Source organism: Sinohyriopsis cumingii, chromosome 18, assembly GCF_028554795.1.
Source record: "Sinohyriopsis cumingii isolate HCF-2022 chromosome 18, ASM2855479v2, whole genome shotgun sequence".
NCBI classification, from domain to species: Eukaryota; Metazoa; Mollusca; class Bivalvia; order Unionida; family Unionidae; genus Sinohyriopsis; species Sinohyriopsis cumingii.
The window spans coordinates 39442737-39467760 of NC_142978.1; the positions used below are offsets into that span (position 1 = coordinate 39442737).

General features: G+C 37.7%; 1 protein-coding gene across 1 annotated transcript; it reads right to left on the bottom strand.

Moving 5' to 3' along the window:
• Positions 1-77: 77 nt before the first annotated feature.
• Positions 78-24807, bottom strand: LOC149776446 (phospholipase B1, membrane-associated-like). The gene is made up of 13 exons (XM_089940861.1): positions 24691-24807; positions 23765-23886; positions 23422-23509; positions 16240-16298; positions 14830-14897; positions 14318-14364; positions 13786-13894; positions 11000-11132; positions 8194-8363; positions 4837-5011; positions 2820-2918; positions 1062-1130; positions 78-189 (listed from the first exon to the last, which is right to left on the bottom strand). Exons 1-13 carry the CDS (start codon positions 24734-24736, stop codon positions 142-144), a joined length of 1233 nt encoding a protein of 410 aa, XP_089796987.1. The 5' UTR covers positions 24737-24807; the 3' UTR covers positions 78-141.
• Between the last annotated feature and the right edge of the window lie 217 nt (positions 24808-25024).

Below are 25024 nucleotides of genomic sequence, written 5' to 3' on the forward strand. Positions count from 1 at the left end.
TCAATGCAGTCTCGGACATAATTGTCAGTCTATTTTTGTTGAGCTGCAATGGGACACAAAATAAAACAAAATTCATGTTTGGTTGCTAACTAAATTTTATTTAGGAAGTTAAAATCGACGTGCAAAAATCTGATAGAAAATTTAAAGGTTGGCGTTTTTCGACGTGGCAAAGTAAGGATGGACATGACCCTGAAAATAAAATAGTAAGAATCATCCTCGATTTTCAATAACCCACCTATTTAAAACTGGTGTCAGCTGAATATTAAAACATGATCTGGTCTGACACATTCGATTTGTGACGTAAAGTAGTGTAACATGGAATGGAAATATATATATTTATGCACTTTCCTGTGATTAATTGTTTTTATTTTTTTTATTCTGTAATTGACCATGTAAAAATATATATCGTGCAATGTTTTCTAAGCTGAACCAAATGTGTCGGAACACTGAAAAAGGGTTTGAACCAGTAGGCTTGCCGTCGGGTTATAGTGCTTACCTCACGTTCCTAACAACGTTGTAACCTCGAAAGGTGGGTATGGTCTTTAATATCCTCAAATATTATACAGTGCCTTGTTTTGATAGCAAACTTAATGATTGGTATGTGACACTTATTTTTGTAACAGTAGCTGCAATCACGAGTTGTTGTATCAGACTTCTATTTGAATAGAGGATTGATTTTATTCTCTGACGCTTGCAAGACTAAGCAAGGGAATACATTAAATTTATAAAAATACAGTACTTTTTATGATTTGTTTGATTATTTGTCCTTGTTTTTTACTATTTTAACGAATTAACAATAAAGCGATATCTGTCTACGTTTATGTCTAGGAAATGCAACAGTCAGGAACGTGACGTGGTATCGACGCGACAACCATGTGGTGACAAAACGTACAACAGTAGTCTTTATTTTTAGCGTGTTTCTTAATCGCTTTTCCAAAGGTTTCCATATATATATATATATATATATATATATATATATATATATATATATATATATATATATATATATATATATATATATATATATATATTGGATAAAATATAATATTTTAAATACTTACATGTGTCTGTGGACACTGGAAGGATTCGTATAGATGCCACACTTCAGACTTCTGTCCTACAGGCTCGATCTGTGAGGAAAATACGAATATAAACATGGCTAGGTCTCCATGTAAGATGCTTAAGTTACGCAGTTTCGATACATGGCTAAGTCTCCATGTAAGATGCTGAAGTTACGCAATTTCGATATATTACTTCACTTGTGTGATACTGAAACGAAACCCTACTTTGCTATATGTGTTATTTATAAAAGCCACATTTTCTTTGATTTCTCAGGAGATGCTATAACTAGTTATTTTAAAACATCATTTGTATAAAATTTAAATGGGGGTAAGGTCAATGACAATAGTATCCTTTGAAGTAAAACTGTTTATTTTCAGTACTTTATTTAACGATTTGTTTTTAGCAAAAGTCTGTATCTTTTGAAGGCTTCTTTTGAAAATATAGCACGTGGTAAATATGATCGTTCGGAGGTGGTATCCAATGGTAAACTGAGGAATTGTTTTCCAATCGGTCATTTCCCATTTTAATTATACTGCAAAGTTACTCGATCACTTTTCGACAGGGAGGGAATGTGATGCTGTTTAGACCTCAATTATTTTGACCTCATGCAGGGAGGGAATGTAATGCTTTTCAAACCTCAGTTATTTTGACCTCATGTAGGGAGGGAATCTAATACTGTTTAGACCTCGGTTGTTTTGACCTCATGCAGGGAAGGAATGTAATGCTGTTTAGACCTCAGTTGTTTTGACCTCACGCAGGGAAGAAATGTAAAGCTGTTATTTTGACCTCATACAGGGAGGGAATGTAATGCTGTTTAAACCTCAGTTATTTTGACCTCAAGCAGGGTGGGAATGTAAAATTGTTTAGACCTCAGTTATTTTGACCTCATGCAGGGACAGGGTGGATTATTTAACTATGTACCCTGCGTTATATATAAGGGTATACCAAACTGTTTCTTTTTTACATCTTTTATGATGTTATGTCTTTCTGATTTTTATTGGTGATAGGATTTTACTCGCGCTTTTGGTCAAATTCATTTGAAATGTATCTTCATCGTTATCTTTTGTACATTTATTAATTCTATTAAATTAGCTATTTTCCTTAATTCTTACAAAATTTGTTCATATTGTGGCTTTCAATAAATTTGTAGACATAAATTAATTTACCGAGTGTTAAATGAAACCATAATTTGTTACTGATCTTTACAAATATTACAGCGATGTAAATAAAATGCATGGTACATGTTACTTTGCTTTGTTTTGCAATTTCATGGTATTTGCTCTTTTGTAATCTTGTCATTGCATATGTTTTGTTTTATTTAATATTGTAAAGCGCTTAGAGCTTCTAAAGATCATGCGCTTTACTAAGTCCACGTTAAAATAACAATAATAATAATAATAATAATAGTTATTATTATTATTATTATTATTATTATTATGTTCTAACACAAGACAACAAATAATAAAACAGAAGTGTTAGCAATGGATAACCTTAATCAATATCAACATTTGAAATTGTATAGTCACCTTTTATTTATTTATTTATTGGAACAAAAGTTACGTTCAGAATAAATGATATGTTAAACACCAAACAAGTGGGAAAATGCTAAAAGAAGAAACTTAAAAGCATGTAAGAACAAAACCTATTTCAATAAACTTGTAGAAAACTAACAGACCTGGAGTACAAAGAACGTTACCTCTTAAGGCGGAAATATTTTCTCTCATATTGGAAGGTGGACGAATAAAAATAATACCTACCATGTTATTCCAGAGAGATCTTCCGGCAGCGTATTGGCCCTTAGCGCTGAAGTGGAAGCAATCAGGAGAGAAGAAAGACAAGTCCGGTTTTCCATCAGACTGGAATGGAAAAACAAACAACTTTAACAAATGAAGCAGAAACAGATATAAAACAGTTTAGTAAACTATATCAATGGTATCTTTTGTCAGTGTCGAAATATGTCGACAATGCTCTTTCATATTGAAATAACCTGTCCGCTCAATAAATTCAGTCTCAATAGCAAATACTGAGAAGCAAATTGTCCGTTTTCACGTTATTTAAATAAGTATGATGATTTTATTAGGATGCTACAATAGCCTGAGTCAGCAAGGTTGTGTAAGACGATTCTCACAATTACAAAGAAGCCCGTTTCAATCGGAGGATTTACTTTAGGTAAAACGTCTGCAGATTATTCAGAAAGGCTGTTGACGGCGTCAATGTAGCCATCATATAAAATTTTCCATTGTGATCAAAGTATCTGCTTCCCCGACCACTACATTTTGTTTATCTTACAAACTTCGGGTGCTCTTCCGACTATTTTAATGACGGTTTGACGAATATAAACCCGGTACGGAGTAGTCCCATAGATGAATGGCCGATTAGTATGAGTTAGTTACAGTATCGCGATAATCTTCTGTCACTCGCGATACTGTTTACAAAAAGAAATGCGGTATAGATTATCCTAAGAAAAGAAACAGTATTAAAAAGAAAAGCTTTGGCGAGATATTGCATGTATAGTCCGTCAAAATTAAGGCTATATTTACTAGAATAAATTAAAAGTATGGGTGGCTTATTCGTTAATGCGTTGGACTCGTGACCATATCGGTGCAGATTTGAATCCCATCATCGGATCAGCGGGAATTGGGAAACGTGATGTATCTTTGGAAAGGGCACTCAGCTTGCCTTGCTATAATATAATTTCCAAAGTCTTTGTCCAACCCAACCTGTTCCCCATTCTCGAATAACTTGTATGTATTTAATTGAACCTAGATAATCCGCGATCCGAAATCCGGGTGCCATCGGGAATCGATGAACGCGATAGCAATAAAAACAAAATGGTTCCCATGTTCATTATGGTTTGCTCGTATTCACTTCTCTTGTTACAACTGTATTGATGCTCAAGAATTACACCGAGAATGCAGATACAGATTTTCAGGCAAACGTTTAGAGTAAAATTTACGTAATACGAATTCGAAGATGTTCTTTTCGTGTTTTTGAACCACCGATATTGCATTTAAAACATCGTTTTCTTGTAATAGAAATTGTCTGTGCATAATCTGACTTGGTGTATCTTATGAATACAATCCCTGTCCGGCAAATGAGTCGATCTACAGATGATATCTCTGTCCGGCAAATGTGGCAAAATGCAAGTGATATTTCTGTCCGGCAAATGTGGAAAACTGCAGGCGATGAATCCGTGTACAAAGGGGTCAAATTCTCGAACAAAATATTCATGTGATTATGTTGCTGTAGTTGGGAATACATGGAAAAGCGATAGAGAACACGCGAAAATTCGATCGGGATTTCAAGCAAAATGACCTTCATCTGCATAATATCCAAGAACAGAGGAATTCTATGCATACCTCATTGCTACATGTCGTCTATCTGATCTATGATCTCGCGATCGTTTCGTGGTTGTATAGTTGTTATTTTCAACTTATACCAGCAAGAGGTTGCATTATGACCTGTTTCGGGGGCCCCGAGTGTCCGACTGGTCTAAAGCGCTCTCCGTTACGGATCACTGCCATCTCACCTCTGTCTGCGTGGGTTCGAGTCTCAGATTCGGCCAATGTGGGTATGTGAGAAAGCCTGCTAGTAGCGTCTCGTGGATCGGTGGTTCTTTCTGGGGGGGTTTCCCGGGTTCTTCCTCCACCATTAATACTGGCCGCCATGTATAGCCTATTGTGTGCTGAAAAATGGCGATAAACCCTACAAGAACAACTGACCTGTTTCTTGCTTACTAACGAAGTCAGGAGCTTTCCAACACCAATTACTTACAGCCTTGAGTGGTGGTGATGTAGACTTGAAGAACGGCTGTAGCACCACAGTAAAGTCACTACGAGTGTCGTATCGGCCCGAGGCAATTAGCTCTTCGGTCTTGCGCTGGTATTCACTAGCAACCCACTTGAGAGTTGGGTGCTGGGATAAGTCTTTTCCACAGGAACATACCATGCTGCAAGTGGTAAAAGAAACTAAAACAATGAACATTTTGTTAAAAGGAAATATAAACTACATTTGAAAAATATACTTTATTAGAGTTGGACCGCTAGTCGTTTAGTTGCAGTAGAAACAAACCTATCCACCCAAAGAAGAAAAAAGCGGTTATATGTTGATGTAAAATTTTCAAAACAAAAGACAAATTAGAACCATTTCCGGTGATTGAAATACATCCTGACGTTAAAAAAAGTACCCAAACCACGTATCACCTGTGGATCGTCAGTTTCCTTAGACCCATCCATTTTATTCAGTTGAGTTGTTTAGGATCATAGAACGAATCACACAGGCTTGTGTTCAGATGCGGAAAAGCTTCAAATTTGAAATACCGTAAATTCCGTGGGTATTTGACTAGCTCGTATTTCATGTACGGCATGGTTGACTATATTCATATTGTCTTTGGTTTTCATTTCTAATTGGAAGTAAAGAATACATTTTAAATATAAACAAATTTTAATTCGAAGTTTACAGTAGGTTTCTAAGGTCTTTCGATAACCACCATCTTTCAGTGGAAAGTTATGAGCACAGTTAATAGATCCACCTTGTCAATCAAAGTTGTTTAACACCGGCTTTATGTTAATAGATACTTAAAAGACCAAGAGCATGCACACGATGGGTTTTGTTGCCAAAGTCGGTCGGGGCTTTTACACCAAAGCAGCGTATCTTGGAGTTTTCTTCAAAATCAACACTTCTTTTAATCCCACGACACTACCGGACTGATGGACTGATGGAAACTGTATGTAAAGTGTTGAATTTTTAATAAGTATTGAACCTTAAAGTTGAACGCATTGAGCAATAAAATTGTATCACATTTAAGCCAGACAAGTCCTTGTGAAAGGTCACGTCAGCCTTTCTTCTTTCTCTCCCCCACCACCCATGTCAGTGTTAAACTTCAAATGCCAGCATCTACGATTCATTGAGATTTGACTGAGGCATCGCAACACTGTCCTGAGAAAGTAAACATTTGAGCTATCAGCCATAACCGCTTGATAGGAACCCATATCAAATAGTCAATTTCAAAGGGAAGTTGAAATGTAACGTAGTTCAGAGGTTCTAGGCTATCCAAAATCTGACGAAAGAAATGATTACCTTGGGAAAATTTAGGAACCGCTACGAACGATTTGTCAAAGTAAATAAAGGCGTACACATTTGAAGTAATGTGAATTTAAAGAGCCAAATTTGATCGAATTTCTTTAGTCTTAATTCATGAGAGAGAAGTTTGGCTCGGAGGAAGTCTAAAAAGAATAGTACTTTTCTCGTTAAACAAGAAAAGGGTACCATGTGTCTGTCTTGTAAGAAAAGACAGGTTTTAGTGCTAGGACGCACTATTTCTGAAAGAGAACAGCCTTAACGTAAGCAATTTCAAGTTTTCAAGTAATTGTCTATTTTTGATTGTTTGTTTTATGCAAATGTGTCTGATATTACTAAGATCCATATTATGTATCGTTTATTCCATTTCATGGCAATCTGTTGATGCTAGAGTTGTTATGCACTTTATCTCTTTAATTTTACAGTTACTTATTTCATTGATATAATTGACTGACGGATTGCATGCGATTCAAATTTTCATCTGTGTAGAATTTCATAGGGTTATATGAAATATTTTCCTTTGTCTGTTAGGAGGATACTGATTATCGTGAGTTAACGATAATTGCATATTTATATCTGATTTTGTAATGTTTCAATAACACTGTAGGTTAGGGATAGTTGTGAGCTAGAATTTTGTGATTTTATGCAATAGTATTCCAGCATGTGGTACCGTAGGTTAAGATATACGATAATGTTAGATACACCGCTCACGTGTTAATTTATGTCGGTCGCTGTGAAGCGAGAGTGATGATCTATCGAATTAGATCAGACTTTATGCACTGTTTGGATAGCAAGTTATGCTTCTGAGTAACGTAAGTGAGGGAATTTTATGTACGTATAGAAAGTGATACGTATAGAGATTGAGGGGTAATTTTGTCCTTTAAGGAAACATCTTCCTGGGAGAGACGGGACAGTCCGAAGACGGAAGTCCGGAAGGAGATGACATGTTCAGAATAAAAGACTAGGAAGTCCAGAAAGAGATGAAGCGTAAAGAATAGGAAGACTAGAGAATAGGAAGATGTGTGATACACGAGTCAAGAGAGGAAGGTGATGCAATCAGTCGTGGACAGTGCGATCTTTTCACCACTCGTGATTATGATGAAATAAATCCAAATTAGACAGTGCTATTAAATTCTGTTGACATAACTTAGGTTGAATTGGAATTGTCGCAATTAATTGTTATTGATTCAGTTTTGTTTTGTTTTATCTTGTCTAAAGAGGCTCGTATTGCATTATTTCTTCCCAATAGTACTGCTCAGTTTTCTGTTGATATTCTATCTATCCACTCACAATGGGCCATAAAATCGAGGGAGGTCATCCCCTAGATAACACCAGCCAAATCCAATTAACACCCCTCTTACTAAAAGGGCGGCGTTACACTGTATAACATGCCATATGGTTCAAGGCAACGGACAATTATTAATACGTAGAATGAATCTTGTAAGGAACATTGCGAGGGTGCAGAAGAAGAGGCATACAGAAAAAAAGAGGTGGGAAGACAACATTGAGGAGTGGACAGGCATGGGATTAGGATATTCCCAAAGGACAGTAGAGAACAGGAAAGATGGAGAGAACTGGTTGTAAAGTCAACTGTGGTACCCCACCGACCTCTTGGGTTAAGGGTTTGATGATGATGATGATGATGATGATGAGAATGACCCTAGAGGATAGGGGATAAAACCCAAGAACCTATACATAACAAAGGCTTGTATTAAATTATATCGACAGTTGATATTACCCATTCGTCCTTTTTTGCATGTGGCCATGCAAGGTCTCTGAAAACATTATATCCTGGTTCTTATCGGTGTTGATCTTGAAATATTTTTTTTTTAATTTGGGCATCTCACAAGGAGATAGTCATGTAAAGTTAATGTACTCTTATCGTAGCTAACCGCAGGTAAAAGTCCGCTACGCTCACTTTAACGTAGCGACAGTACAATTGAGACAGTCTGATTAAATCATATTCTAAAAACGTGTCGATTCACGCTGTTACTTAAACTGAATCAGCCTAATGTACTGACTTTAATACAGTTGACAAATAAGAATACCAACTTGGTTACGGTGTTACAAATCAGCAATCCCCAGGTTGGAGTGGAAAGACTGGCAACCGGTGTAATGTCAAATATCTCCACCAGATTCACGAAGGCACGTGGAACCTGTGCATGTAACTTGTCCAGGGCCGTTCTTATTCTGCTGATGTAGTTGTCAGGACTGTAGAGTCCCTGTTAAAGAAACAATGATTTAAAATGCGTTATATGCATGGAGATGGGAGGGTGGTGGCGGACTTGGAGACAGACGCAAAAACAAAAAGAAAGCACATACTAATGAAATAGAAAAAGGGACGGGGTGGGTCATCTTTTCTCTTTTATCTTTAATTGTGGAACAAGTACCTATTCCTCACCCACCCACCCATAATGTTAATGTACGTATATGAAGTGGATTGCCCATCAGTTTTTGGAAATGTCAATACCAGAAATTAGTTGAATCATGTCAGTGTGATTCAATCACCATCTCTACATCTAATTAAATCTGACCTATAACCTGGTCTTCAATTTCCTTTCTTGTGTGACTCATTGAAAACTTAACAGAGAACAAATTGTGGGATTTCAAACTTAAAATGCCCCACAAAAAGAACCATAAAGAATACATCGTACCTTTGAACTTTGATAACTCGGAAAATATTAATCGGATTCACTCTTATATTGTTTTTATATGAAATTTATTAGCATAGGAAATTTGCATGCTTCATTAAATTCGGACAGATGTTCCACTGCGAATGAGAGGAGGTGAGACTAAAATTTAATGGACTATCAATAACAACCAACAGTTAAGTGATCCGTAACGGAGAGCCCTTTAGACCAGCAGTTAAGTTAGAGTAGCTAACATCTCATGCGTATCATAAAACAGGAGATCGATCTTGACACGTGTGATACACTACAAGCAACCTCATTTAAAGTATATTTATTTGGTTAATCTCATACAATACATCGACATTCATAACAGAAAACATCGAGGATCCAGCAACAATCAACTTGACGTTTGTAAAACTCTCTCCTGGAATTTTTTTTGTCTAGATTCCTATATTAAACCAGGTAAAATACTTAGGGGAAAAATGAAATAATACCAACAAAAAAAAATAAGACTACAATTCTTCTTTTTATATTTCCATAATCGTATAGACGAATATTACTCCTCAAAAAAAAAAGAAAATTCATTTATGTTTCTTGATGTCACAAGGAAAACTCTCTTTATGCCTCTCCATGTCGCAAGGAAAACTACATTTATGCATCTCCATGTCACAAGGTAAGCTGCAGTTATGTCTCTTAATGTCACAAGGAAAACTATATTTATGCCTCTCCATGTCACAAGGAAAACTACATTTATGCCTCTCCATGTCACAACGTATACTATCTCTATCCCTATCCATGTCACAAGGAAAACTATCTCTGCAGTTATGACTCTCCATGTCACAAAGAAAACTATAATTACGCCTCTCCATGTCATAAGGAAAACTACTTTTATGCCTCTCCATGTCACAAGGAATAGGTAAGATACAGTTGTCTCTTAATGTCACAAGGAAAGCTATATTTATGCCTCTCCATGTCACAAGGTGTGTGTGATTTGGATTTTTAACGTAGCTTTAACAATTTTTCAGTCATATCGCTACGATGTCTGCAATGTGGCAGTTTATAATGATATCTAGCACTGGGGCATCATGCCGCATACATGTAGCATGATGTCCCACCCAGTCACATTATCCTGACACCGGGCCGACCAGTCCTAACACTAACCTCTTAATGCTGAGCGCCAAGCGAGGCAGCTGTTAGTACCATTTTTGTAAGTCTTTGGTATGACTCGGCCGGGAATCGAACCCACGACCTCCCGCATCCGAGGCGGACGCTCTAACCACTAGGCCACTGGAGCGGTCCATGTCACAAGGAAAACTACATTTATGCCTCTCCATGTCACAACGAATACTATCTATAGTTATGCCTCTCCATGTCACAAGGAACAATATCTTTGTCTATTCATGTCTTTCCATGTCAGAAGGAAAACTATCTCTGCAATTATGCCTCACCATGTCAAAGGAAAACTATATTTATGCCTCTCCATGTCACTAGGAAAACTACATTTATGCCTCTCCATGTCACAAGGAATAATATCTCTATGCCTATCCATGTCACAAGGAAAACTATATATATGCCTCTCAATGCCACGAGGAAAACTACATTTATGCCTTCCCGGGGTTTTCCAGGGTTCTTCCTCCACCAATTATACTGGCCGCCATGTATAGCCTATCATGTGCTTTAAAATGTCGTTAAACTCCACAACAACAACAATATTTATGCCTCTCCATGTCACAAGGAAAACTACATTTATGCCTCTCCATGTCACAAGGAATACTATCTCTATGCCTCTACATGTCACAAGGAAAACTATCTCTAGCTATGCCTCTCTATGTCACAAGGAAAACTATCTCTAACTATGCCTCTCCATGTCACAAGGAAAACTATCTCTAGCTATGCCTCTCCATGTCACAAGGAATACTATCTCTATGCCTCTACATGTCACAAGGAAAACTATCTCTAGCTATGCCTCTATGTCACAATGAAAACTATCTCTAACTATGCCCCTCCATGTCACAACCAACAATATCTATGTCAATATATTTATGTCTCTCCTTGTCACAAGGAAAGCTATCTCTTTTTATATAACATTTCTTCCAATCGAGCTGTATAAAAAACATTATCTACCGCGTAAAATGCATTTATTCTATTGGAATGAACAACAAGAAATTATTTAATTTTTATTATGTTTATTACTTGACTGTTTATTTCATCATACTGTTCAGACTTACCGGGTCATTACAGTAATCACACAAATCGTTTCCTCCAATGAAAAGAGTGATCACTTTCCAGTCATTGTGGAAATTTACCCCAGGCCAGCTCTTCAATCTCGCAATCAACTCGTCAGCTTGTCCTGGCATTTCGCTGTAATTATATATGTATATATTCATTTACCAACACACTCTCTTTCCAATTGCTACTCTAAGCTCTGTTATATGCATGCATGCATGTATGTATGTATGTATGTATGTATGTATGCATGCATGCATGCATGCATGTATGTATGTATGTATGGATGGATGGATGGATGGATGGATGTATTGTATGTATGTATGTATGTATGTATGTATGTATGCATTCATGCATGCATGTATGTATGTAGTGGGCTTAACGTCGTTTTGTATAGCTATATATGGCGGCCAGCATAATTGGCGGAGGAAGAACCAGGGAAAACCATGGTAACAATCCCCGATTCAAGGGAAGGTGCTGAGAATCTTTTTCACTCTAACACTGGCTAAACCCGAGACTCGAACACACATGACCAGAGGTGAGATGGCAGTGATCGGTAAAGGTAAGCGATGTAGACCACAAGACCATCTGGTGTATGTATGTATGTATGTATGTATGTATGTATGTATGCATGCATGCATGCATGCATGTATGTATGTATGCACGCACGCACGCATGTACGTATGTATGTATGTATGTATGTATGTATGTATGTATGTATGTTGTGCAGGTTTCATCGTACAGTAAGATATAGCTTAATGCAGTGGTTCCAAACTTTTTCGAGTATGAGGAGCCCTTCTTAACTTATAAATATTTCGCGGACCCTCACATGTTAATAGCTGTACTTTAGGCTCCCATAGAATAAGCCCGTGGCACACAATTTTGGAACCACTAGCTGAAAAGAAATTCCGGTGAACAGCTGACCACTCCGGTTTCCATATATAGTATTTTTAAAATGACAGAAGAGAAATGGATGATAAAAACTAATTTCTCAAACAGATATAAATGAGACCAATCAAACACTACTGCGATGTCAAGTAAGATGGTGAATTTATCTACTCCAACATGGAAACGATCGCCTTCGTATCCGACTCAAACTATGGGAAGGCAGTGTGTGCCTTGCTTGTTTATGTTTTTCGGGGAGCCGTGTCACTGTATCGGTAAAGTGTATGACTTGTTGTCCAAGGGTCACTTTTTCGATATCCGCTTAGGCTAGACTGGGTCGGTTGCCTCAGGGTATGATTGGAAAAGGCACTTTGCTTCCATTTCGTTTACATGATATAGTTACATGAAATGCTGAAATTCCTGTCAAGAACCAAAAATGTCGGGTTTTATTTTTCTTGGAAGGTGGAATTTCTGGAAAGCATGTCTTATTGTCTGGATCAGCTGAGGCTACCACAACTCTGCAAGTCCTCGCTGTTGTTAGTAATCGTGAGGACTTCAAAGCTTGAGTCAAATGCACGAACCTTTTCAGCAGAGTTGCCACATCCGGGAAATCGGATACTTGAGGTTGGTTTGAGATATTTCTGCGATTACCCAAATCAAAGTTGCTACTTTATTCAAGAACAAATATTGAACTATTTCTGGAAATGTTGAATTACAAAATGGTCGGAAAATAGCCGTTTTTTAGACCTATTTTCGATTGACATTACTGGTAGCAGCTATTTCAGTCTTTGTAAATCTCAGACTGAAAACGGTAGAGTTTTGAATATTTTGCACTTCGAATGTTTGGAAGTAACATAAAATTATTGTTTAAAATAACAACAATTTTTGTTTGGTAAAATCGATTAACCAATTCCACAAAATCATCTTCAAGTGCCTGATTAACGGAATCGGACAACTCTGTTGAAAATTTCGATGCATTTTGCATTGGCGCTGAAGACGACATCACCACTAAATATAACCAGGGAAATCGACAGATCTACCATTCAGCGGGAATTGTACCCTCAAAAGTGTTTAAGGAAGTATTCATCGTAGATTATTCTTCCAAGGAATGACAAAAGTTACCAAAATAACTGGCAATTTTATTTTCATTGATATGTTTGGTGAGGCAAGAATGAGACTGTAGCCACACTTACGTGATGCAGTAATGCATCGGAATGATATTATGTACAAAATAAAATTAAAACAAAAACAGACCTCGTTGCAGATTTGTATTTACAACATAACCGGGCGTTTCCAAAATACAGACAATATTGATTTCTTAAAATATGGGCGCCGAACACTCGGTTAAAAAAAATGTCAGCTTCAGGAAAGCATACGGAAGTACTCGTTTCCACGTCTGATGTTGCCAATAAAAACACAATCCGGTAACTATCCTGGGAGACATTTCCGCTCATACAAATACCAGAGTGAAGAAAACCAATTAGATGTTATACAGATCCTAATAAAATTTCATTTCCTATTAGCGTTGCAAATTGCGGGACTTCAAGTGGTACTACCACTTTTTTGGGTGATCTTTTTGGAGCCTAATATTTTACATAGCTTGAATGGAAAATAGGGCTCTTACTATAAGACTTGGCGAAGGCGTTCAATAGCGACATCCTGCAAGTGATTCTACTTCTCTGAATCGTGTGTTAAAATCTTCAACACATATTCGTGGCAATAGACAGGCTTTTACGTGAAGTTATGCCTTGTTCCCAACCCATCTTTTTTTTTTTTTTGTCCGTTACTAATATCAACTTTGGCACTGAATACATGTTATTAATAGGCTTTTTGAATGCCATCAAGATGAGAGAGAGAGAGAGAGAGAGAGAGAGAGAGAGAGAATTGATTGACCCAGACCTACATCGATGTATCTCCTGGTGAAGCCACGTTCAGATTCGCGCAGTGGCCATTCGACGCACAGTAGCCAGTGGAATAGCCCTTTAGATTTGGATTGTACATCCTTATCATATCTGTAATTAGAGTAATGAACATTTAAAGTAGGGATGATTTTGAAATCGAGTAGCTGTACATGTTCAAGTATGGTGATATCAAAACAATCAAGAGCTGAATTGGCCGTTCAGGTGTCTATTCAGAAATCTTTTCACTTCCGGAGAGAGAGAGAGAGAGGAAAAAAAAAAGAGAGAGATGAGTTAATCCTCCCTTTCATACCTCAATTCTGTCTTCAAAATACTATTGACATGTATTTACATTATTGCTTTGCATCAAATTTGAATTGCTTTGAGTTTTAATATGAATATTTGACTTACAGAATTACTTTAAATATGTAACTACTACAATATTGGACTGTATTCATGTAATTGTGTTTTGTGAAAATAATTAATTTAATGATTTTATTTATATGTAGATATATGAATATAATACAATATGCTCACTTGGCAAGGTTTGTACATCTTGATCCAAGCTGAGATCACCACCAATACTGAACAGATAAGAAAAATATTAAAAAAATATGAAACCAACAGTTGAATTAAGATCCCGAACGGAGGAGCAGAAAGACTTCGAAATACGGCTATGACAAATTGTTAAACTCGGACACATCAGTGTACTGAGTTACGGTAAAAATGAAAGCAGGTTTATAGAGATCTTATAACCAGAATCAGAAAAGAAAAATGGTTTTACTCAAACAGTTACTTTTAGCTAGTAAAATATTAAATTTCTTTACACACAAAAATTTATTTGTTGTGATAGTGTTTTCACCTGCAGTTTACAACTACAATTTGTCCTTTTTAACGTCTAGCGTAAATCACCGCGCTGTTTGGATCAAGTACTTATATCAAAAGTACGGTGTTTAAATTGTATGTACAACATGTTCGCAAGAATGTTGCGTATTTTTTTTAAATACATTTTTCATAAATCGCAAAACATAAATAAACAATCAGATTACCTCCATGATCTCCCTCTGTACTCAACAAGAGCTCCAAGAATATTTGTTGCCAGGATACCATTTCCAGCCTAGGATGACAATGATGAACACAGTAAGGCACATATCGTGTTTTAACAAAAGTAAATAACTACCTACATGTTACAAACATTTTGAGGTAAAAAAATATTAAACTGTTAAATCACCATTTTTCTTACATGAAGTAACCTTTTATTTACATTATGCATACCATTGAAAACACTACGGATTTGACCACAAAGTGCAATTTTTAAAATGGATAGCAAAAAGAAATGAAATTAATTTCCGATTAGGTAGAAATTGACTAATCGCCAGAGCCTAGAAAACCAGGCCAACTCAAGAGAGTAATTTTACTGATTATACAAATTTCCCGAAATTGGAATGAAAGATAATGAAGTCGTAAGAATTTAAATTTGTGCGGGATATATACTGAAAACCACCCAAGCATCCGACCTCTCTATGAATCATGCTGCCATAGATTTCAACAATCTCGCTAATCCATGTGATATTATGCAATTTTTCACAGGAAGCCAAATTAGGGATTTTTTTTTGCAGTCCATCTAAAGTTAAAATAAACGACGATTGAATGACCGCTGATGCTAGGCACATTGCAAATAGAAATCGCTATATTGCAGACATTGTCAAATTTATAATTAAATGTTACTGTACGTGTACCAGAATCATGTATCATTGGAAATAACACTGTTCCTGCCTATTTGAACATTTATCAATATATTTTTTAATAATAAACAGAACCATTCGTTACATATTGATTTTTTTAAAAATCTTTTTGATTGATCATGTTATTAGATTTGCTTCCGATCCCACGCTATATAAATCTGCGATTGTTTGCACAAAGTTAATAAGGCCATCTGGGTTTAGGATAGATTATTTGGCAAATCTAGTGGTATGTTTCATGATAACTGCGCAACCTATTCATAGAACAAAATCATACGATAATCTGCTATTAACACTGAAGTAATCAGATGATGCCCATTTGTGATTTAATCGCTTTTCTCCTGTATAGACGACCTGCAAGTTTTATGAGTTCAACTTTGTATGCATACTTTTTATAATTAATTATTTTCCTTTCAGTACGTCAAAACGTACCTATTCCTTTTATCATAAAATGAAGAAGAAACAAAACCAAATATTCTCAGGTTTGATCTTAATCTGATATTGGCAAAACTGAAATAATTTATAACTAAATGATGTTCAATAGCTGTTAATACAAATGACAAGTTCCTTTCTAAAAAGTGAACATTACATTTGCTTAGTCCAAGAGCAAATTCATTCTTTTGTCCTTATCGTTTGCAAAGAGAGATAACTCCTGTGAACAATTCGCTTTGAATCTTAAATTGGGGAAAAGGTCGATTGAAACGAAATATATATTACCGTAAGAGAATCGCCCATGGCAGCAACAACATTGACATCCCATGGTTCTAGTTTGTGCACTGTTAAAAAAATATCAAACTTATGTTGAAATTCAGACTGTTGAGATTGTGTGAGAAAATTATCAGTGTTCGTTCGACTGGTAGACTCATGCTCGAGAATACAAAGGCGTTTATGTCATTGCACTTTTGAAAGACCCGAAGTCAAGGTTTCGTGAAATATCTGGAATGTAGAAGTGGCATCATCATCGGAAACCGCTTTCTTTTAAAATAAAACTGTTTCATATTTTTAATATTTCTTTATTGTTGTATGGGCTTATCGTTAAGCATGAGTTTATCATGACGCAGTCAGAGAACCACAAAGACAATAATCGACAGAATCTACCACTCCTGCTAAATTTACATACAAGACCGAAGTGATGAGTGACTCGTTCACTCGTTTTTCACCTAACTGGTACCATACCATCTTCGGTACCAAACCATCTTCGCTAGCCAAGGTTCCGATATGATACCCTATCAACACCTTGGCGGATCGAACATATATTGTAGTGCTTTGTCCTCGATGTAGTGCTTTGTCCTCGAGATATCTATTTGATTTCATGGGTTGCCTCTCTTAGTATGTAATGCCAGCTAAACAATAGCGTGTAACTGCTGTGCATCGTACATCGGCCGAAAATGGTGGAGGAAATTGATTTAAAAAGGATAAGTTCAACATCGAAAGCGCGACTACGTACCAGAGGGAAGCCATTACACGTGTATTTGAGTGAAAGGTATTTGTACAAGCACGGACGGGCAGTGGAAAATTGCTTCTTTATCAGTCCATTCAAATAGTGTGCTCCCCTTGTCTTGACCATATGGGAACAGTATTCAAATTTGAACAACTTAATTGTCATTGGATGCGGTGGTTTGCCGCCGCATCCAATGAAATTCACAGACCCGAAACACAGAAATACTTGCTCGATAAGCCAAGGTGCAGATAGGGTTATCATACCGGAACCTTGGCTAGAGAAGATGGTACCAACCCTGTTTTCCGAAGTCATCAACGACGAAATATGTTATAAATCTTTGCCATCGGAACCCTTTGTGGATTTTCTACCAAGAATGTAAAAGTCTATTTTACTCGCTTGTGGATGGAAAACGCAAAGGGTGCTCCGATAGCCAACGATCAAATGTTAACTCCCGTTACCGAAATCTTAAGGATAATGTTACGTCAGTTACTGCGTTTTCTAGGGTGCTTCATTGAAACTTCAAGAAGTCTTTGTACCAACGGAGAGAATAGAAACTGTCGCCGAGATAAATAGCGCCAAGCAGAGATTGTGCCTCTTTTAAAACTCTACATCCTGCAAAGATTTGTTTTTGTTTTGAACAAGTTTACAGAAATACTCACTTGATCTTCATTTGGGCTGCCTGTTAAGGCTAATGCTGATAATCACAGGACAGTTCATACATACGGACATTAGAGGACAGGATTGGAACCTAGTTCAAGTTGAATTTTAGAAGTCGAATCCCTTTAACTTTACTTCTACATTGTACTTTGTTTTGTTTTTTTAAACAAATTTGTTTAAAGCATCTATCGCATTAAAAGTTGATTTATCGTAATTATGTCCTCTATTATTTACCACCACGCGGCATTTGCGCAGAAAACACGTATAAACGCAGATTTAAAATGTCCAGCTAAATGTTGATAGTACAAGGCGAGAAACAAACGTCGATAGGTATATATAACTGCTGAATTTCGTGTCGAGTTTCCGCTAATGTACTCAACGCAGAAAAACAAATAAACAATATAGATGCAACGCAACCTTTCTCCTACAAGTTGGTGATAGTTACAATGGTGTACAGGCACACTGAGAGTACGATTTTGAGCGAAACACAAATATCCATTTTGGGGATGCACTTGAAAAGCGATTGTAACTCAGTCGCTGAGTTCACAGCGGTGATCTGAGTGGACATTAATGAAAAGGAAAGCAGTACATCCTGGCAATTTTAGGAGAACCCTAAAAATTATCACAGGCAGTACACTTACGGGTTATTCAGAGGTACTTCAGCCGTTCTTGGTCCTTCGAGTTCGAAGATGATCATGTGGTCACTAACTAGTTTTCTTTCTTTGAGGACGTGAGTGGCTTAGCAGACCGATTTGTGGTCTGAGCTGTGTGTGTCCCAATAGACAGGAAATGCCGCTATGGTGAGCTTGATCAATTGAGGACTTGTTGCAGTTCTGAGATTTATGCTGCCCTCGTTTCTCCGCTGTCTCTACAATTCTCCTCCGTTCAATGTCCAGTATGGATTAGACTGCGTCACGTGGGGGAGGGGGGGGGTCCTGTGCAATATCATCCCAAGACTCAGGGTCAATGTTGAAGTGTTACAAAGAATGACTGTAGGGAATCTTTGAACGTTTCTTCTCAACTTCCTGCGGTCGCTTTCCCTTCTTCAGCTCTCCTTAAAAGATTTTCTTTGGTAATCGCTCTTGTGACATTCAGGTAACGTGGCCTAACAAAATCATCTGTGATTTCATCGACAAAGTATGAAAGCCTGCCCGTTTGAGAGCTTCAGAGTCTGTGATCCTGTTCTGCCATCTTATCCTCAAAAGTTTCCTCAATCAGTCCATGCAAAATATGGTTCATTTTCTTAGCGTGGCGTATATACACCGTGCAGGTTTCTCAAGCATACAGCGGGAGCGGCAACAAAATGGCTTTGTAGACCTTAAGTTTTGTTGTAGACTGAGGACTCTTAGGTGACACACATTTGTGCTTAGTGTGCCAAAGGCCACACTAGCTGGAGTAAGTTTGACGTTCGTTTCATCATCAGTGTGGACTTTACGTGAGAGTGTGCTGCCGATATAGGTTAACTTGTACACTGCCAGGAGGTTTTTTCATTTACTGTTATGATATGCTTTTTGTAAGGTTTTCCTGGTTGCTGAATCGCATCTGTCTTCTTGATACTGATTGTGAGACCGAAATTGTCACAAGCTGAAGAAGAATGGTCCATACCGTGTTACATGCCAGATTCACGGTTTGTCATTTAGGGAACAGTTGTCAGCAAATAGGAGATCACGAACAGTCGCTTCCTGTAACTTCGTCTCCGACCGTGGTCTCAGGTGGACTAGTTTCACGGCTGTTCGGATACTGGAGTTGTAGTAATTGAAGGCAAGCGAGGATCCCATCACGGAATTGCCAAACCATCACGATGAATTTGTTTCGGCAACACATTTTGCCGTCATCTTCCAAAGTATTTTTTCAGGTTGATGAATATCATGTACAAACTGTAGTTCTGATCCTATCATTTCTTCTGCAGCTAACGAGCTGCAGACACCATGTCAGCGGTCAGTCATTTTGGTGTTGGTGAAGGCTGTCTTCTTAGATAATGAAGGGCGGCCTCCTTGACAGGCCATTTGTAGCCAATGTTTCTCATTCGCACGCCTCTCTATGGCAACAACCTTCCCATTAAACCAATATGATATTCACGTGTGGATTGGACCAATAGTTTTGGACTCAGATGAGTATATAGAATCTTTGAAGGATGCCCAGTTATCCTCGACATTGTCGAATTTTATGTCGATTTTATCTAGTTCGCCGCACAGTTCTGAGACAAATGCCTGTCAGGGCAGACTACTCTTTTTACCGTAGGTAACAGCAGTTGGTAATACCTGTTATTGTTGACCCAGATTAAACAGCTACATCTAGCTCCCTCTGAAATATGCTTAACCCTCGACTGAGAAGGCAGATAGCAAGATATGTGTGGACAGCGCCGGTGCAGTAGTAATTGATGGACATCTACTGCATTCCTGGCTTGTCTCCAGACGTATCGAAATTGTCGCGCCACTGGATTCAGACTGGAATGGACAATATAGTGAGGGATACTCTGCGCAACCTTCCCCGTCAGATACCTTCAAGTCTCGTGGAAATGAGCGATGGGCAAAGCAGCAGGTGTGGGTACACTGTAAGATGTACTACATACATGCACACAGGCGGCTCGTGGCATAGGGTCACTTTTCACTCAACAGAAGCAGCAATGGAAGTCGGCAGCCCTCTGGGTGACTAAGCAGCCCTTTCTAGTTTCAAACTGCTAACCTCTGTAGCATGAGGAAGTGTCTAAAAAAAGGTGACCTAAACATTGCCTGCTTCACCGTAAAACTGGCCAGCACCTTAGTGGTCGATAACCTAACAAGAAGACAGGTAACGAAGTTCAACATTGGTGCCGGGAACATGTACACACTAATGGACAGTACATCAGCGTACAGAGCAGATAGAACAACGGCTCTAGCTGGACGAGAACTGGCCAGATTCAATGTCCAAACAGAGGCCTTGAATGAAACTAGTCAGCGGAGGGAGGACGACTCACCGAAATAAGAGCCGGCTACATCATCTTCTGGAGTGACTAAAGTAAAGAAGAGCGACGTGAAGCTGGTGCTGCGTTTGCCAAAAAATCGCTGCTAGGTAGCAAGCTCACAAATCTCCTACATGACGTAAATGGCAGACTAATAATTGTGATCCCGTATGCCTGGAGAAAGACATGCAATTATTATCATCGCATGTGCTCCCACCACGAACAGCCATGATGAGATCGAGGACAACTTTCATAAAGATCAGGTGTCTTCTATTTCAGAAGTAACAAAGGTAGACAAGCTCACCATCCTCGATGACTTTCAATATTAGAGTTCACGCAGATTCCCAGATATGTCCAGGTTTTATTGGCAATAATGGCTTTGGCAGATTCAGCAACAGCGGAATCATCCTACTGAGGAAATGTGCTGTACAAGACCGCCTATTCACCAACAGTCTTCCGTCTGCCAAACCTCAACAAAATGTCTTGGATTCTCCCACGCATCCAAGCATTATCATCTTCCTGACAATATTATTGTCGGGAGTAGAGACTTGCATGGAGTCCAAGTGACGAAAGACATGAGAAGTGCAGATTGCTGGACTGATCACAAGATTCAGCTTAGCAGACAACGACAAGGCAAACAAGCGCCCCGAAATCCTAATGTCTCTAAACTGAAACAGGCGAGAACTACTTCTACGAAAGATAACTCTGTCATGCTTCCTATATCGTGACAAAGAGCATGAGTCCTTTTATGGAGACAAAAATGCTCAAGGAAACATTTACATTGATTTGATCAAATTACTACGTCGCCTAATATCTGCGTTTCATTCGGAAAGAGATTAGCGATTTTAAGAACGTAATAAAAGTCCATTCTGCTACCCAGACAGCACTCTGGCTCCTTTCTAAACGCCGTAACCACCAAGAAGAGATTTCTGCAAGTTATGCAGAACGTCTGTTCTGTTTTTATCCCACTGGTCAAGGAACTCGCAAACGTAACGGAAGAGGTTCAAAAAAGGAAGGCTTCATAGATCGGCTCTAGCCCTAAAATTTTAATTTGTAAAACAAAAATGGTCATAATGTAATAAAAAAATGGCGTTAAAAAGAACATTCAACGAGGGTGACTTCAGCGTCAAACGGTCTGTGCAGGCAGTAGCGTTGTTTACGGACGTCATTCTTAAAGCAGTTTGACCACAAAAAAATCACAAGTTTTATCATTTGCAATACCATTTGTCTCCTTTTGTCAACCCGAAAGAGACTCAAGATAGTGCATGGCGCATCAAACGGATGCAAAATATTTGCCGGAATTATTTGTGCCTTCAATAAAAAGAATGTACATAAGAGATTATGGAAACTTTAGGTATGTTGGAGTAATCTTTTCTGGCAATAGGTCTGAACACGGCGGACGTGTACTGATTGATTTTGTTCTTCTTCAGATCTGACAGAAATTGACGAGCGGTGTTCAAATAGCAGTTTTATTCCGAGAAAGATAACTGAAGTATAAGTATTAGCGTTCCAAAAAGGTGATATGTTATATAAAGCAATACTTTTAACTTGGACATAAATAGAAAAGAGGAAGATGGTGCGGTGCGATTTGCAAATTGTGCAGCGAGATCTTCTAATAAAGACAAGAGACAAAAACATGTGTTGTTGAAATATATTAGCGTTAGGTTATGAGTAATTTGAATTTACTGTAAAGTTTAGAATATACAGCATATTTGAGGTATAGTTCAGAGTTCAAACCGGAGAATCGCGCAGCGCGATCTTCCAGCAATTAGATATTGGACAGGTTAAGACTAGAAGTTAGCCCAGCCCGGCTTCATTTACGAATCTCACAAATTAGAACATACACGCGCAACATAAATAAGATAGCATCCTACAGGAGGCATATGAAATCATGTAATGAATAACATGTGTACATTTCCAAGCAAGATACATCACACTGATAGCAATTCAAAATGTGCCCAACCTGGATTTAAACTATCTGAGCGGATACCGGCATCATTATCTACAGGAAACTTGTGTATATAAGGCACAAGATCAGTCAGATTGCCATCTTATCTCCGACTTAGTTAACCCAGCAGGACCCCATTTCCGTCGAAGTGTTCACGTTTCACTGCATATGTTAGCTTTGCCCAAGTAGACCCTGTTATCTAGGTCGACGGTAAAAATAGATTGGAGGTGGGGCAGGGATTGGATGGAAAGTATTTCATATTGTACACTTCCTTTGCATATTTACTGTTATCTAACTGAACAATTTTAGCCAGTATGTTATCGTCATAAAATATCTTACAGTAATGCATGAAGATATTACAAAAGAATTTTGTGTACATTAATTTACACCAATAAATGTTATTTTGTAGAAGCTGCAATCGTACCGATTTAATTAAGTTAACATGTGCACATTCCCATAGTTCTGCTTTATAGATTAATATTGAAGTAACTAGTTTAACAAATACGTCATATACATGACTAACTTGAAACTCTGCAAAGTATAATGGCCTTATGAAAACCTCTTGAGCTTGACCAAAGAGAGAGTTGTTTATAGCTTCAGAAAATGCCACCAGTAATAAAGACAATTATTAAATATGAAAATTTGTAAATAATCGCTATTTTTGTTATCAGTAAAACAATTTCACATGCTCGAAACATTCTGCCATCTTTTCTAAATAAGATAACTTTGGGTTTTGAAGTATCTGCCGATCATTTCCATCTATCCCAATGCAATTTTCAAATACCAAATCTTTCTCCTGTTATGTTTTTATTGTTTTATTATATACATATATATAATTTTCTCACGCGCATATCCATTAATGTCAGAGGGCAAAGTGTGACAACAACCAAAACTTGATATAGAGATAGATACCTGAGGTGGTGCCCTCTTCCAGTGGAAGGTGTTCGCTATGACAGCTGAAGCTCGAGCCGTGTGTTAGAGCTCTTTTTCCTTCCTCCTGCTAAAAATTAAAATGAAGATATAAGTATGACTTTTCAGACCTTATTATATCGTAATCGACATTTACAAAATCCAATCACATAAAAACGGGGAACTTTCAAATCAATATATCATTTGCTCTTTTTTAAAGTAAAGTCTAGTTTTAATTACGCGTATTTCTTATGTGCAAATAGCACGCATAATCAGTTCAATGTTAAGTTCAGTTTGAAAGAATCTGAGAGAGAGAGAGAGAGAGAGAGAGAGATCGTTGCTTTACCCTGTCCCTGGCGTATGCCTCCTCAAAAGCCTTATAGTGCTCCTCGAGTGCCTTAGCAAGAGTTTGATTCCTTTCGATCTGTTCAAATGCTTTCATGATCCTCTCCATCTTGTTGATTCTGGCTAAAATACGGTATATGATAAGGAAGAAGAACAACTTAAGGTGTTTGTTTCCCGTCCTCCATTCTTTTAATGGATTCTGGCTGTTTCAAAATAAGTTTCGCAAAAATCAAAAAACTGTTCATCGATATTACTGTTGTCATCTTCCTAATTAAAATATCAATAAATGAATGCGCACAGTACACAATGCGTGCTGCCATAATACGAGCACAAAATTATGCCCAGAAAAATTTAAACATACAAATTTTGGTCCAAAACAGATGGTTCTTAATTGTGCAGTCGTTGCTACAAGCTAACATGGAAATCAATTGTTATCAGGAAATATGTCTTAATGCACTAAGTTCCAAAAGCCATAGGAGCACCACCAAAAACAACAAAGTTCAACAGGAAGAACAACAGGAAGAACAACCCCTAGTTCTCGGTTTGATATGTATGACCATGTGTTGAAAGAGTTTGTTTTTTTTAAAGTCACAACACATGACACACATAGTAATAACGAATAAAAACGAAAACAAAAACTAGATGAAACAGATAAAAAGGGGGCGAAGAAGGAGAGATAGATAAATGGTCAAATCTACCAGTGGAGAAAGGATTTGTATGACGAACAAAGGTCTGGCAAACAGATGGAAGGGTACAGAGACAGAAGTAGTGACTGAAGGATTGACGAAGACATGAAATTACAGAAAGACAGACATAATAACAAACATACATTCACAAAGCCAATATTATATACACACATACATAAATGAAGACAGAAAAGTAAATATAATCGATACACAGACAGATAGTGAAGCAAACTATTCAAACCCGAGCAGGCCAGAATCAAACACAAGAGACACAGGGTTCGCAGCATGTTGCCAAATCGAATCTAATGGGCGAATGTCGTGACGGTTTGATCGTAATGAACATAAATTCCCCCAGTTCTAGATAAGATATGTGACCTTTGCTTTGGTAGACCCTGTCATTTAGGTTGAAGGTAACAACAGAGTGGAGGTGGGGCAGGGATTGGACTGGATGGGCGTGACATATTCTACTAAAGATTACAAGAAAGTAGTACAGTCATTTTCGAGCACGTCTGGCATCTTTTGACAATATTTAGCAACCACTGTCGTCAGAAAATAATGTATTACATAACCATTAA